Source organism: Notolepis coatsorum, assembly GCF_963971535.1.
Source record: "Notolepis coatsorum genome assembly, chromosome: 7".
NCBI lineage: Eukaryota > Metazoa > Chordata > Actinopteri > Aulopiformes > Paralepididae > Notolepis > Notolepis coatsorum.
This window is the reverse complement of record NC_140171.1, coordinates 125167931-125184069: the sequence shown is the minus strand read 5'-3', so window position 1 is coordinate 125184069 and position 16139 is coordinate 125167931. Positions and strand designations below refer to the sequence as shown.

At 44.3% G+C, this 16139-nt stretch overlaps 1 protein-coding gene across 3 annotated transcripts in view; it reads right to left on the bottom strand.

Annotated features, from left to right (window-relative positions):
- Positions 1 to 3933: 3933 nt before the first annotated feature.
- marf1 (meiosis regulator and mRNA stability factor 1) overlaps positions 3934 to 16139 on the bottom strand; it is a 55630-nt gene continuing 43424 nt past the window's right edge. For all 3 annotated transcript variants that reach the window (XM_084318040.1, XM_084318042.1, XM_084318041.1), the window contains exons 18-27: positions 15841 to 15983; positions 14803 to 14936; positions 13923 to 14125; positions 12863 to 13090; positions 10977 to 11216; positions 9354 to 9593; positions 8821 to 8881; positions 8152 to 8265; positions 7031 to 7225; positions 3934 to 4648 (exon numbers count right to left, since the gene is read on the bottom strand). In XM_084318040.1, the coding sequence (XP_084174166.1) occupies positions 4446 to 4648; positions 7031 to 7225; positions 8152 to 8265; positions 8821 to 8881; positions 9354 to 9593; positions 10977 to 11216; positions 12863 to 13090; positions 13923 to 14125; positions 14803 to 14936; positions 15841 to 15983 (1761 nt within the window). In that variant the 3' untranslated portion in view covers positions 3934 to 4445. The remainder of the gene's footprint in view (positions 4649 to 7030; positions 7226 to 8151; positions 8266 to 8820; positions 8882 to 9353; positions 9594 to 10976; positions 11217 to 12862; positions 13091 to 13922; positions 14126 to 14802; positions 14937 to 15840; positions 15984 to 16139) is intronic.

The following is a 16139-nucleotide window of genomic DNA, read 5'->3' as shown; positions in this document are numbered from 1 at the left end:
TGCCAGAGGGGAGGAGGAGCAGAGGGGAGGAGGTGGAGCAGAGTGCCAGAGGGGAGGAGGAGGTGGAGCAGAGGGGAGAAGGATGTGGAGCAGAGTGCCAGAGGGGAGGAGGAGCAGAGGGGAGGAGGTGGAGCAGAGTGCCAGAGGGGAGGAGGAGCAGAGGGGAGGAGGTGGAACAGAGTGCCAGAGGGGAGGAGGAGCAGAGGGGAGGAGGTGGAGCAGAGTGCCAGAGGGGAGGAGGAGGTGGAGCAGAGGGGAGGAGGTGGAACAGAGTGCCAGAGGGGAGGAGGAGGTGGAGCAGAGGGGAGAAGGATGTGGAGCAGAGTGCCAGAGGGGAGGAGGAGGTGGAGCAGAGGGGAGAAGGATGTGGAGCAGAGTGCCAGAGGGGAGGAGGAGCAGAGGGGAGGAGGTGGAGCAGAGTGCCAGAGGGGAGGAGGAGGTGGAGCAGAGTGCCAGAGGGGAGGATGAGCAGAGGGGAGGAGGTGGAGCAGAGTGCCAGAGGGGAGGAGGTGGAGCAGAGGGGAGAAGGATGTGGAGCAGAGTGCCAGAGGGGAGGAGGTGGAGCAGAGGGGAGAAGGATGTGGAGCAGAGTGCCAGAGGGGAGGATGAGCAGAGGGGAGGAGGTGGAGCAGAGTGCCAGAGGGGAGGAGGAGGTGGAGCAGAGTGCCAGAGGGGAGGAGGTGGAGCAGAATGCCAGAGGGGAGGAGGAGGAGAAGAGTGCCAGAGGGGAGGAGGAGGTGGAGCAGAGGGGAGGAGGAGCAGAGTGCCAGAGGGGAGGAGGAGGTGGATCAGAGTGCCAGAAGGGAGGAGGAGGTGGAGCAGAGGGGAGGAGGTGGAACAGAGGGGAGGAGGAGGTGGAGCAGAGGGGAGGAGGTGGAACAGAGTGCCAGAAGGTAGGAGGAGGTGGAGCAGAGGGGAGGAGGTGGAACAGAGGAGGTGAACAAGGGAAGTGAGAGACATTGTTGACCCGGAAAATAAATAATCTCAGAGCTAAACTTTTGACTAGATAATTGATTCATCTCAAGCCGGCCCTCTTTCCTTGATCCTCCAATTACAACTGTTGCTCATCAGTTCTTCGTGGAAGCAACAGTTGTGATTGGAGGATCAAGAAAAGAGGGCGGGCTCGAGATAGGTAAATTAGCTGAAGGAGGTTACGTTGAACGGATCCTAGGACAGTAGTGCTGTGTAATTTATCAAACAGGCATGACAAGTAGTTAAGACACTTAATCTAACAGATACAATTAAATCTCACAAAAGAGGCAGAGGTACAAACATCAAACACTTACAACACTCCCATCCCCCAACTAATCCCAAATTCATCGAACATGAACCAAAACTATGCAAAGGTGCATATGTTGATATGTTGACAGGTACAATAGCTTCTTCACTGATGTAACCCAACTGAATAGAAAAGAAAACGAAACATTCTGAGTTGGTTGTGTATCACTTGAAGGGAGTTCAGGTTTTGCTCCAATGTACAAAAGGTAATTATCTCCTGGCTGTCAAATTACATCAAATTCAGATCGTGTTAATCCAATTCTGAGCCACTTGTCCGCCTTGATGTAAGGTGTTTTCTTTAAAAGACAGTTACCAAACATCCCATATGTACTAGACCTATTTGCTGAACACTCCAGGAGACACAAGACCTATTTGCAGTTTGTCGCTTAACAACCCCCCACCCCAAAGAAAATAAAGTATATTGCTTGGCATTCTGTGGGGGTGAGTGATCAAAGTAGAAGACAGGGCAGGCAGAATGTCTTTTAAGCACTTAAACACTAAGGGCTAACCATAAGGAATATCATAATGCCGTCAACACTGGCTGAACAGGAAAATCACTGGGACAGAGAGCAGCCACTTCAGATCAGAAATAGTCGAGATGGGCTCTCGCCCATTCAATGAAACACATTATAAAAAAAAATTGTAAACATTTCAGACAAAAATATATATACTTTTCTAACTCCAACCCCCTAGAAATTCATGGTCTTGGCAGTGTTGCCAGTGTGGGCAGACAAACATAATTTGGTTAAGAATTCAACAACCAGCACTCTCATCCAACACTTGAGACAAGAGGAAAACAAAAAATCAGCAGACATTAATGAGTAAAAACCCTTCAAAATACACATAGAGAATGAGACATAGGGGGGGGTGGTATGGCACCCGATCGCTCCTCTTTCAGTGCCGTGGCAGATACAAGCCATTGTAAAAGCCAGGCACATACCAGAGAGACCGCAGGGGGTCTTCTCCATCTGCCCCTCAACATTCTGACCAGAGGGCTTCCTGCTGTTCCGCACAGAGCCTACCACCCCTCGTCTCACCCCTCTCACTAAAAAACACGCATCTTTTCATTTTGCCATTAAAAAAAATCTGAACCAAGGAGCGCTCTGCGTTCCCTTTCTAACTCGTCACCGTAGGCAGTGCAGACGAGACCACCACAGATACAACATTTACACGGCAACAAGGTTAAACCAGACAACCTTGAGCCTTTGACTGGCAATCACAAGAATGATGTCAACACACAAAAAGAAGACTTGAACCGATCTTAAAAAAACGTCTTTCTTATCATCCGTCGTCGTCGGTCGCTCTTCCTGGGCGTACACCATGCATAACAGTCATTTATGCACACCATGCATATTTCACACCACCTAACTCAAGTGTAAACCACACACAGACACGCTCACAGCTAAAATAACACAAACAAGTTGGCTGCTGGCTGGCAGACAGTGAAACCATATCCGTTAGTGCTGCCTAAGCAAATACTTAGCCAGGGTATTGAAGACCCGTCTTTTCCTTTCTAAAGGCTTCTAAAGGCTTCCAAGTGGCCATGGAAAGACAAGCCTAAATCTTTGCCACAAATTCAGTCACAACTGGACAGGAGTCCAAACGCTTCCTCGATATCCTACATGTTTGAGAGCAGTGCTGGTTGACTAAACCCACCAAAAGACCCATCAAACCCAAAGCCAGAACTGATTCTAGAATCATATGCTGCCAACAAAGAAAATAAATTGAAGAGTCAAGTCACAGTAGTTCATCTGTTCATGCCGGTCATAGAAATGGCCACAATAACGTCATTTGTTTAGGCCCCAATGCAGCACATCACCAAATAATCTGAGTGGAGAACAAAGGAACAAAAGCATTGGCCTCAGGCTTCCTAATGAAAGAATAGAGAAAGACGACAAGACTTTGAAAGAGAAAATGCCTCTTAAATATCAAAACAGCAAATACTGTATGTTAGTCATAGCCCAAGAGAAGATTGAAAAAATTAATTGGGCAGTTACGTTATAAGTTAACACAATAATATACTTCAATTGATGTCCATGTCGCTGCCTTAAAAGCTAAAACTCTTAAAAAACTTGAAATGTCCTTCGCATAAATCCATAAATTATAGTCATGGTCTTTCTTTACACATAGTACATCAGTAACTAAGTATGGATATTCATTTTATATAATGAGGCATGTGAACATATAACTATTGAGAACTTTCTGTTAACAATCTTGAGTACTTTACATTTGGGGGGGGGGGGGGGGGGGGCTAACTACATACCTGAGATTTTAAAGGGAACTTGTAACTATATATTAACAGCTCACCAATACTCCCCAGTGTAAACATCCTGCATACAGTGTCAACCAACTCAGAGCTTTAAGTTTCTGCATTCACTGCCCGGTTACAGTGGGCCAGTGTTCTACCTTACAGTATGGCTCCAAACTGAAAAAGGGACATGCATCTAATTCATTTGTATGCCACACAACATCCCTGGACATACAAAAGATCAATCAAAAATAAGTTAGGCGAGGTTTGACAAATGAAAGTGCTGCAGAAAATCTGCAAGAGGAAAGTCACGGCGCAGGGAAAAGCTTTACAAGGACAAGGGAAATGGGCTTCCCTTGTGTCGTTACCTTGCCGTGGTGGGGAGGCCCAACAGAGCCGGGGGGGGGGGGGGGGGGGGGGGGGGGGTTCCAGGCCAGGTGAACAACTCCACCCACCAGGATGCACGTAAAACGCCATCTTGTTACAGAAACTACGACAAATGCTAAAACCACGGGCCAACCCAAAGGCAATATGACCACTCCTAACGAAAGCCTTCAACAGGAAGTCTAGTGCGATAGACTACTTCTACTTGGACCTAAAGTGAAGATCCGCTTAGGAGCATAGAATGTCTGCACCATATAGGAGACATCTCAAGCACATGATAGGACCAGATGAAAGCAGCCTTATGTTCCACAGGGAACCAAAATGATTAAGTAAGTAAGGGAAATGGATGGTTGATGAATGAATGATTTGAGATGGCAGAAGGTTGCAACAGTCTACTGGCAAGTAGATGGACACGATCAATATTATTTTAGGGCCATTTTCAAACAAATGAACTCTTTAGAGTTGTGTGTACTAGAATGCATAAGTTTGTGTGTGTGTTTGTGTGTATGCATGTGTACAGGTGTGAACGAGAAACTCAGGGGCCAGCTGCAAACGAGAAGTTGGCGGCCAGCCTGACTTTATTGCGAGGGGCGTTCCTGCCGGGGCTGTGGGTGGAGGTCTTGAAGCCGGGGGGGCGTGGAGGCTTGGCGATGGCAGACACCACCACGCAGTCAGGCTGCAGGTCTCTGCGTTGATCAGCTGTCCATGCCGGGGCAGACGCCTCTTCTGTAGGCCTCTCTGTAGACAACAGAAATACAGGATGAACTTGGACTAGGAGTGGGTGATATGGCCAAAATATACCATATCTCTACACATTTTCACGATATGCATCTCAACCTTTTTCAATTTGCTTTTCCGAGTCCATTTATTGGGCTGGATAAGATAAGATATTCCTTTATTGATCCCCTTGGGGAAATTCAGGCATCATAGCAGCATGGGGATGGGGGGGGGGGGGGGGTACAGGTAGTAAAAACAACACAAGCAGTGTAAACAAATAAGTCAATATAATTTACTACCCAACTAACTGAAATATACAGTAATTTTGGATTTAAGGATTATAGCTTAGGTAAATGGACTGCATTTATATAACGCTTATATCTAAAGGGCTTCAAGCCATATACGGTACTTATGCTACACATTCACTCACACCGACGGCGGAGGCAACGATGCAAGGTGCCAAGGAACCTAGTCATCGGGAGCAGTTAGCCGTTAAGTGTCTTGCTCAAGGACACTTCAAGCGCACTGCCCGGGAGGAGCCGGAATCTAACCGGGAACCTTCCGTTTACCAGACAACCGCTCTACCTCCTGAGCCACCGTCACCCCAGCTAACTAACCCTAATCTGCCTAAACCACAACCATTGTTATATATATATTGTTATAAAGATCAAGTCTTGTAGCAGTTGCCAAGACCAACTTTTTTCAGGTTAGTAAAGCCAGCCAATGCCTTGTGTGGCTCACATGGTGAATAACAGGAGATTACCACTTTCACCGTCTCCTTCCTGAAGTCTTGGACTACAACTTAGGTAAGGTAAATTTTATTTGTATAGTGCTTTTCTAGATTGAAATCACAAAGTGCTTTACAGGCAGTAAAAAGTTAATCAAAATAACATAACCACACACACGTTACATCACATATAATATCAATTAAAAGCTTGTAAAAATACTTAACAAAAAGTTAATTAAAACAACCAGATAAACACATGTTACACCGCATAAATGATCAATTAAAGGCCTGACTATATAGAAAGGTTTTGACGAGCACCCCTTGGTCAGATGAGCGGAGAGCCCTACTGGGGCAGTAGGGGGTCATGAGGAGCTCACTAATGTAGCTTGGAGCTTCACCCTTTAAAGCCTTGTAGGTGGTGAGCGCAATTTTTTATTCAATCCTGTATTTTACAGGTAGCCAATGTAACATGGCTAACACAGGGGTAATGTGCTCTACGTTTGGTTCTGGTCAACAATCTGGTGGCCGCATTCTGAATAGTTTGTAGTTTAGCCAAAGCTGATTTGTTTGAGAATTACAGTAATCAATTTTTGAAGAAATTAAAACATGAATAACCTGTTCAACGCCGTTGCCCTTTTGATTGGATATGGATTTCTCTCCATTGTTTACTTTTTTTGTCATACGGGATCGCTTTTGAAAATGAAGAAGCCAGAGTCATTTGCATCTGGGCTGGTTGCTTTGACTTTAGTGTGGGGCCAGCCTGGGACATGCAGAGTTTCACGCACTCTTCATTTTGTAGTGAGTGTATTTTTAAATGGTGGAACAAATTGGTGGTACTGCTACCTTTTGTGGCAACGGGTTTGCTCTGCTGCATATTTTGCAGGTAACCGTTGTTTGTTCAACATCTTCCTTGCGGTAACCAAACCACCGCCAGACGACGGATCCAGTACCGCTCTTTTTTGGAACCAGTTCATCCGCCTCGGCAGTGGCACCTCCATCTTCCATTGTCGTTTCGGAATAAATAAATAACTCTCTAAACTCTTCTTTCCTCATTCCCAGTCTCCTCCAAACAACATGTGCACTGAGCCGCTGACTTGGCATCGCCTCTCTGTCTGTGTGTGTGTGTGTGTGTGCGTGTGTGTGTGTGTGTGTGTGTGTGACGTAGAGTGGGCGGGCCGCGGGTGTGTGAGAGAGAGGAAAGCAGGAGTCTGCACTTTCTCGAGGAAAGCACTGCGAGTGTCTCTCGGCCGCGGGCGCCGCCATATAAACTAATACTCGATGTTCGCGATATAGTACAGTACTACATCTCGGGTAGAACAATCCGCGATACATAGAGTATACTCGCCCACCCCTATTTTGAATCCCCCCAGAATGAAAATGACAACCACATTTGTGACAAAGTGATGACGAGTTTGACTCTGTGGCATAAGAGATCCCTAACAGTAATTTACCCATACCCATTTGGCTCCGAGGTTGGCAACACTCCAGTGCCACAAGTCTTTGATTGATTCTTACAATACGTGGCAAATGCCCTAAACCCCCAGTCCTCTCCACAAGAAGATTAGGCTAGGGATAAGGGTGTGTGTGTGTGTCCTGGACCTTTCCTATGGGACTCCTCCCCAGTGTGTGAGAAAGTACAGAACAGAGCAGGGCGTTGCTGGACACTGGCGACTGACCTGCGGCTGGCAGTGGTGGAGAGCGCTCAAAGTTAATGAGGTCAGCCGGCCGGGGCAGGACAGGGTCAGGGTGGAGCAGGACAGGGTCTGGGTGGAGCTGGGGGGAGGGCAGGCAGGACGGGACAGGACCACACAGCAGGTCGACTGGAGAGGTGAGGCACAGCAGCTCAGACTCCTCCGCTCCGTCACCAGCACCTGGCGGGGAGAGAGTCCATACGTCACCTCTTTTTAAGGGACACACCGTTACCGGATATCGGTCCAATACCAGGTTGAAATAAGAATATCGGTATCGAAAAAATTTCGACAATACTAAATCAGATACCAAGAAACGCATCTAACATGCTGGAAATGAAAGCAACGTAACTTGATTTGCTGCGTTAACCGGCACATTAACTCTTTCGACACATAAAATGACGGTCCAAGTCTATACCGTTCATTAAAAGTAATGGAGCTGTACTCTGTATCAACCGATACCCAAAAGCCCAGGTAAGTCGCTTTGGATAAAAGCGTCAGATAAATCAGATAAGTCGGGGTCGCGACCCAAAGGTGGGGCCGCGAGCAGCCACGGGAGGGCCGCGAGATGATTTCAAAAAAGAAAAGAAAAAAATTGCAGGCCAGGACAGTGTTTCTAGTTGTATTATAAAATTCTATTCTATTGTATTCTAAAATGTGACTATATGGTTTTATATTAACTTAATAAATAAACAAAAACGGAAAATCTACTTATTTCAACAAACATTTCAAACTAAATAGATTATGCACATAAAACGCTGAAAACAACCGAAGCAACAATAGTATTTTAATGAGGCTATTATTATTATCATTATTATTTTGCAACAAGTTAGCCCTCTCATAAATAGCACATATAAATGAATAACTAACTTGAATTGAGGTGATATTTGTGATAGGATTGAAGTGATATTTGGCTTAAAAAATCGGTCGCCTGGCAAGCAAAAAAAAAAAAAAAAAAAAAAAAAAAAGCCTGACAATGTGCATTGGGCCGCGGCTCTCTGACGCCTTATTTTCTGGGTCCCGGCCTGAAAAGTTTGGGAACCCGAGCTAAATGACTAAATGTATCGGGACTGAGAAAGTTGTATTGGTGCATCCCTAGTTCTTTTTACCTGGGCTGTGAGTTCCAGAGTTTGTATTGCTAGAGGGACTGGACTCTCTTGGACTCTCCCCATCCTCCTCCTCCTCCGGACGGGGGCTGTCGGAGGCTGCAGAGCTGGCACGAGCTGGACACCCAAACCACACACGTTAACCCTTTCACTAACAAATGGTTAATCCTTTCACTGCCACACGACGAATGGTTAACCCTTTCACAACCACGGTTAACAGTCTGTAGTGTGGTAGTGGAAAGGTTAACCTTCTGTAGTGTGGTTGTGAAAGGGTTATGGGCAGTGAAGACAAACACCGTAATGATGGAGACATATAATCAAAGTCATTTAAATCAGAGGGATGGACTCCTATGTAGTTTGAAGAAGCAAACTAGAGGATTTCTCCTCTCACCGCCAGACCTGTGATTAGATGACTTTGTGATTATTTACTGTTGCAATGCAGAGTGCTCCTTAAACAGTCACTGGGTGGCACTGCACCAGTTTGTGAATTCATTACCATTCCCACTTATTGGTGGTCAAGTACAAACATTTATCAAATTAATAGCTATGTTTTCATAAATCAACTGTATTTAGAAAGTGAATGTTCCACCTCTACTGATCTACTATTAATGCCTTCAGTAGGAGGATCACATCATCACTCCCGCTGATGGCATGTGGTTCATCTCCTTGTACCTTTCATATCGTACTTCAAGACGATAATCCTCTTGTGACCGTGTCCTTTGATCCAAACCACCTGAGGAGAAGACGCAAAGCCACAAATCAGACGTCACAAGAAACCCCAAAGACATCAAGATCACAACCCAAGTACACATGTTTCCTATAGAGATCAACAGAATGAATACTAAATAAACAAGCTACTCTGTACAAGGATTTCAGCAAGGTTTCATCATGCGGCAGGAGCAGTAGGGGGTTGGGCACAAAACAAGAAACATGTTGTTGATCTGATTTGACAAGATTATTCTATGAAGCTCATATCAGATGCTGAGTCACAAGCCTGTATTTCTGGTTACACTACTTTAGATTTTTTCAGCTCTCATCTCTTAAATCCACTCAGATTTTTAGAGAATTCCCACGAGCTGAACTTAATCCAGATAACCAGCCCATGTCTCAACTCCACCACCTCTGCTATCCCCCGCCCCTCCACACACACACATTTCACTATCGTTATGGCGCAAAAGAACGATATAAACCAGGTGACGTCAAACCTGTGGTACGGCACAGAGCAGCTCGTCGATGCTGGCGTAGCCGTAAGAGCGCGGCTGAAGGTTGCGGCCGGTGAACTTGCTGTACGCTCCGGCAAACTCCGTCAGGAAGATCTGGTGGTAGTGGTAGGTGTGGAGCAGGCCGCGCACACTGCGGGCAAACTGGTACAGCCTGGTCAGCCTCACCCACTCATCACCGCGAGCGCCCGCCTCCACTTCTTCACAGACATCCTCGTGGTACAACTGTGGATGAAATACATATCAGCCCAGGGAGCGTTGTCCGGTGACCCAAAGCCTAGAGGCCCCCATAGGAGGAGATTCTGGCCTAGGAGGGACCCCATTCGAGGGGATTTTAGCCTAGAGGTAGAGGCCCCCATCTGAGGAGATTTTAGCCTAGAGCAGGGGTTCTCAAACTTTTTTATACCACGACCCCATTTGATTTAGGATTTTTTTTGGCGACCCCACACACTTAATGTATCACGTAATTTCAACGTGGAAATAAGAAATATCAAAATAAAAGCACACGTTGTTGAACTTGATCATGCATATTTATTAGAAAATGAAATTATTCAGCGCGGCCGAATTCAAGGGGCCCAAGTGGATGTACTGTTGTGTTGTTGATGTCATTGTAGGTATGCTGTAAGTGTTGTTTGTCTATAAATGTTAATAAAAAATGTTAGTTAAAAAAAAAAAATGAAATTACAGCACTATGTTATCAATGAAATAAATTCATATTATCAACAAAAGCAACGGAATTGTTTCTGTATACACATTTATAAAACGAGGCATATTTAGCCAAAATATGTTGCCAGAACATGGAGAAAACATGAGATACGCTGCTACTCTGAAGATCCGGCCTCACAGAGGTATGTTGATGAGAAGGGGACAAGCTTTCTCAGCGCAGCATTACACAACACTGGGAACACTCGTTCCGGACTGATATCCAGAACTTTGTGAGGGCCTATCCAGTGAACTTGACTTTCAGTAGCTCGTCACACGAAAGACGAATTACCCCAAAATCTCCGCTGATTAACCTGGAGTGTCACTAATGGAGTTTCGTAATCCAGCTCATTACTCTGCCAATCGGTTGTTTGTCTGCAAGGAAAATCTGTGCTTCTTCTCAGAGTTAAAAAAGGCGATTTATTACTCTGCCTCGAGATAACCAGCTGCTATACCACACTGAAGTGAGGTGGCTATGTGCAGAGCCCATTTCATCGCGACCAACCGGCACCGCTTCTGACAACAAACCTATCCATTGCAAGTCCAGGTTACACACAAAAGACCACACCCCCGGCCCCCTCCCGCGATTATACATGCGCAGGATGTAGTGAGATGTGTATTGGAATACTGTGTGTCGGCCTCCGTTGATGAAGGGGCGAGACATGGCAAATACACAGCTTCTGGGTGGAAAACTCAATTATTTTTTGCCAATGTACGATCCGTAGTTTGAGAACCGCTGGCCTACAGGTAGAGGCCCCCATCTGAGGAGATTTTAGCCTAGAGGCCCCTAGGATTTTTAGGATTGATTGAGCAAGCAAGTAAGAAGGTAATTGAGTGAGTGAGTATGTAATTAAATACCCATCCATCCAATAATTCTCCAGATCAAGAATATGGTTCTGTGCCCACCTCCACCAGGTAAGGCAGGCTCTTGAGCAGCTCGCTGAGGGACAGGAAGCCGTATTCACAGGGGTTGAGTGGGGTTCCTTGGACGGCCAGGTAGAGCTGGCTCAACTCCTCCACCTTCAGGCCCCTGGTGGTGTGTTCCTCCTCCAGGGACATCAGCAGCGCCAGCAGCTGGAAGGTCAGCGAACGCAGAGACTTCCTGTTGATCAGCCGTACCTCCCGCCCCTCTGTGCCATCCACCACCTTAGGACAGAGACGTGAGTCATTTAACGGATTGTTAAAACAAATAATATATATATATATATATTAGTGCTGTCAGGCGATTAAAAAAATTAATCTAATTAATTACAGGATTTGTAATTAATTAATCTAATTAATCGCATTTTAATCGCATAACCATTTTATGCCTGATATTCTATATTCTATAATCATATTTCAAATTGCATGTGTCCGGATGGCAGAATTCAGTACTGTATCTACAAAACCTTCTGTTTAATCATCTTCCATCTATTAATTTGCTTAGATTTTTCAGGTCTGGTCAATTTGAGCATAGTGTTATTCACAGTCAAAGATAAAAAAAAATTATTGATATTCTCATTTGGTTCATTACAATTTACTCAAGCCTAGTAACAGACACAGTATTTCTGACACTGGGAATACATTCCCTGAGATCCATAGATGTCCCTAGAATCAGATACCAAGAACATGCAAATGGACCATATAAAAAAAGTCTGTAATGTGTATTCTACGTTCTTATGGAATGAATGAGATAAAAAAAAAAGTTATTTAAAAAAAAAAAAAAAAAAAAAAAAAAATGTAATTAATTTTGAGTTAATTTTCATAACGCGATAATTTGCTCTGTAATTAATTAATCTAATTAACGCGATAAACTGACAGCCCTAATATATATATATATATAATCTAACCCTAACTAACCTTACTGTCATGTACTTGTCCTAATAAACTAACCTACACTGTAGCACTCAACACTTTGATGAACATTGTTATTAAGACATATAGTTGTGCCCTTCCTGATGACTTGTCGTACAGAACTTGTAAGTCGCTTTGGATAAGAGTCAGCTAAATTACTAAATGTAAAATGTCCCGAGCAGAGAGGTGCTTTATCTACTTTTGTGTAACACTAAGACAGACGTTTATTTAGAAAAAAATTATTAATTTGAAATTGACTTTTGAATGATTGAATGATCATGTTTGTTACGAATTCTCTTTTTGGATTCAAATCAAATTTATTTGTATAGCCCGAGATCACATGGAATAGCCCCCATGGTCTGTACAAGTCTTCTTGTACAAGTCAAGAAGAAACATCACAAAAGATCAAAAACCACCATAAAATCCAAATTTGCAACACTCCCAGACTTTCCCCAATGAAGATAAGGAACGACTCACTAAAAACCTAGCAATAGGGGGGGGGGGGGGGGGGGGGGGGAGATCACCACAGGCGGTGTAGAGGAGAGAAACCTCAGATGGGCTGTTCAAAGGGGATCCCCCAACTTGGATGTCAGTGATAATATAGTGTTGCAATGGATGATAGATGGATGGAGAATAGAACAGGCAAATAATTGGTATGAATGTATATATATACATGTAATGCAACACATATATATACATACAAGGAAACAATAGTATCTAAGGTACATAAGAACATATGGATTGTTGCTTACTTCAATAACAACCTTCCAATCTTTTAGTGAAGCAAGTCTCAACTGTTGTACTATGCTTCAAAGAGCCACTAGGGGGCATTCAGAGACAAACTTTTGAGATTGAACAACATTCCTGGATATAACATTTAAAATAGTGAGAAAACAAAAGGTTTGACACAGGTGAAGACATTCAGTAAATGCATTTTCAGTAAAGCAGACCTCCCCTACCTTGACAACGTGGCAGAGCTTAGTCAGCAGAGTGGGCAGGGAGCTGGCGTCGTAATCCTGCAGGCGCAGGCCGTAGCCAAAGGTCTTACTGTACTCGCTGAGCAGCTGGCTGACCGGCAGACTGGAGTCTTTCTGGGCCCGGAGCAGCTTAACCAGCTGGGCTGCCAGGGCCTTGATACGCTCCACCCCTGTCAGGGTCAGCACCTTCTCCTCGCCACACTCCAACACCTGGGGGGGGGGGGGGACGACGACGTTCTATTAAACAGCCATATCAAAACAACCCCTCCCTGGAGACATGTGCACATTTACATTGCACTACTTTTATTCTCTTTTATACCTATTCTTATGTCTGCAATTTATGCATTGTTTTATTATCGTGTCAATTGTGTGCTGATTTTATGCCTATGTTCATTTTATACTAATTGCTATGGGGCACTCTGGACTGCGGTCCATGTGTGAAGAGTACTATATAGTTATTAATATTTATTATTATATTGTAGAAATGTGTGCATTGAAATGTCTGTAAAGTCTCGACGACATTGAAAAGGAGGGTGACCTCAATTGTCTGAGAATAAAGGTTTGAATGAATTTAAGTCCTGAGTAAAAACACACTTTTACTCCCTAGCCTTCAATAAACCCTAACTCACACTGCCATGCAATTTATCCTGCCCCTTCCCCCTTGTATCCGTGTTTGTGTCCCGTGTGCTGCATTGTCCTTTGTGCTCCATTATCCTGTAGGTTGCTTCATTGCACTATAGTAAATCACCCCATGTCTAGTGTCCCGCTATTGTCCCAATGTCCCATGTGCTATATTGTACTTTGTGCTACTCTATCCGTGTGTTGGCTTACTGTTGTCTTATTGTCCGATTATACAGTCTTGTCCTGCTGTGCCTTTTTGCATTATGAAATTCTTTTTTATGCCTTTGAGTGTACAGCACTTTGGTTGGCTCTTGAGTTTCTAAAACGTGCTTTATAAATAAATTACTCGACTCATATCACCTTATTATTTACTAACAATTTGATCCTCCATTTTTGACCACAGTTTCAACCAACCACCCACCATCAGGACGTCGGGGATGGCCTCGAAGAGCTCGATGAGCTTGTTGAAGCCGTAGTAGGTGAGCTTGCACTGGCGGCCGAAGTGGTGGTGGTAGGTGGGGATGAAGCGGCTGAAGGGCATGCGGCAGTGGGGCTGGTGGCGCAGCAGGTCCACCACCTCCTTCCCAAACTGCTTGGTGCGCTCCATCTCCTCCGCCGTGCGCTCTGGAGGAGCAGCAGCAGAGGCACCGAGGACGGAGAGATGAGTACCAAAACATGATCATATTTATTGACCTTTAAGCCTTTCACTGCCACACGACAGAAGGTTAACCCTTTACTATCACACAACAGACGGTCACCGTCGGCGGTGAAATGGTTAACCGTTTTGGTAGTGCGGCAGTGAACAGAAGGTTAACCTTTCACTACCACACTACAGACGGTTAAAGAATAGTGAAAGGGTTAACCTTCTGTAGTGTGGTTGTGAAAGGGTTATCCTTCTGTATTGTCACAGTGAAAGGTTAACCATTTGGTAGTGAAAGGGCTAACGGTATGTTCTCAAAAAAAAAGTATAAAATGAAGACTGACAAAAAAAGTCTAAAGAAATAAAAACAGAAGATGATTAGCATGCTGGAAACAATTGACCTCTACCAAACCCCACCCTCCTTTTTTGATCCTCCACAATCAAGGAAAACATGTCGATATTACCCGAACATAATTCCCCCTCCCACATTTGACTTTAATCTTCAGTACTGTTAAGTTGCATCAGAGGCTGCTCCCCGTTTCCTTTCCAGTGTGGAGTTGGAGCAGTAGTTTTTAAAGAAGTCATGCCAAAGGGTTGCCAAAGCACATACTGGTGGGATTCTATGAATCATTCTACAAATTGACAAAACAGTTGTCCTGACCTCTCTTGGGGACAGAGATGATGGTGTCCATTTCCTGGTGTGTGATGGTGATGGTGGTGTCAGGGATCTCTGCCAGAAGGTCCATCAGATCACATAGGCCATAGTCTATCACTTGCCAGTCTCTGGAGAAGCACCTGGTAGAGTGGACACAATACGTGAAGGAAGTGTCAGCCAGAGCAATCCAAACATGCTCCATGAATGCGGGAAGTGATACTGAGGGTCCTCAACAGTTGAATGAATGAAAGCTTCTTAAAGCTGAAAATGATTAATTAGAGTTACTCGATTACAAAAAAATCATCAAGGTAAAAACTTTTGCCTCAGTCTGATTTAACCCACAGCACACTGTGTTTCACACGGACAAGTACATCAGTAGTACATCAGTAGTACATCAGTAGTACATCCGTAGCACTAAGTACCGATTCACGCTAGATCAATCTGTACCAAATTCCGGTACCCTTACATGTTTAGTATATAGTAATATACTAGACAAGAGGGCGCCTTTTCCACACACGCATATATATATTACTGTCCCATCTCTTGGGTCTTTGGAAAGACCAGACGAGGCCAGATAATGTTGATGTTTAAACATTTAAAAACATAATACTGTACATGATCAGGCGATTTATTTGGTGTGGGGTTACAACAATAAATAACAATAATAAATGTTCTAAATAAATAACAATGTTGAAATTGAGCGGTTTGGACTTAACTCTCAACCACCCCCCCCCCCCCACCCAGTTGTAAATAATAAAAATAAGAATTAAGTACTGAAAAAAGGTACCGATTCAAATGTGAATGGTACCTAAACCCTAAAAATGTGTCACAAGTAATTTTCTGATAAATTAAATGATCCCTGGTAAGCACTACATTTAAAAAGAAGGCCTTCTGGATGATAGCCGATGCATTTCTTCAGTCAAGGACAGCCCTAAAGCCTTCATATATAAAGCATATACAGGAGTAGAACATCCTTGGCAATTACCAGGAAACGACATGGGACATAAACACAAAAAAAGACACTTTATCGAGCAGTGTACTGACCAATGGTATGCCTGCATGAAGTCGTTAATGGCCACTTGCTTGCTGGCTTGGAACTTGAGCAGTTTGAGCAGGTCCTGCGTGAAGCGCTTCACCTGAGCACGGTGAGTCAGAGTCAGCAGGCGCTTGGTACCCATGCCCAGAATCTAGAGACACACACACACATAGTCTTAGTACTGTGGTGGAAAGTAGCCGAAGATGAATAACTTACTCAAAGAGACCTGGTTACTACAGTTTATTAACTCAGTCAAAGTATCAATACAGATACAATAGTCAGAGTATGGCTGGATGACTCTCAAAGA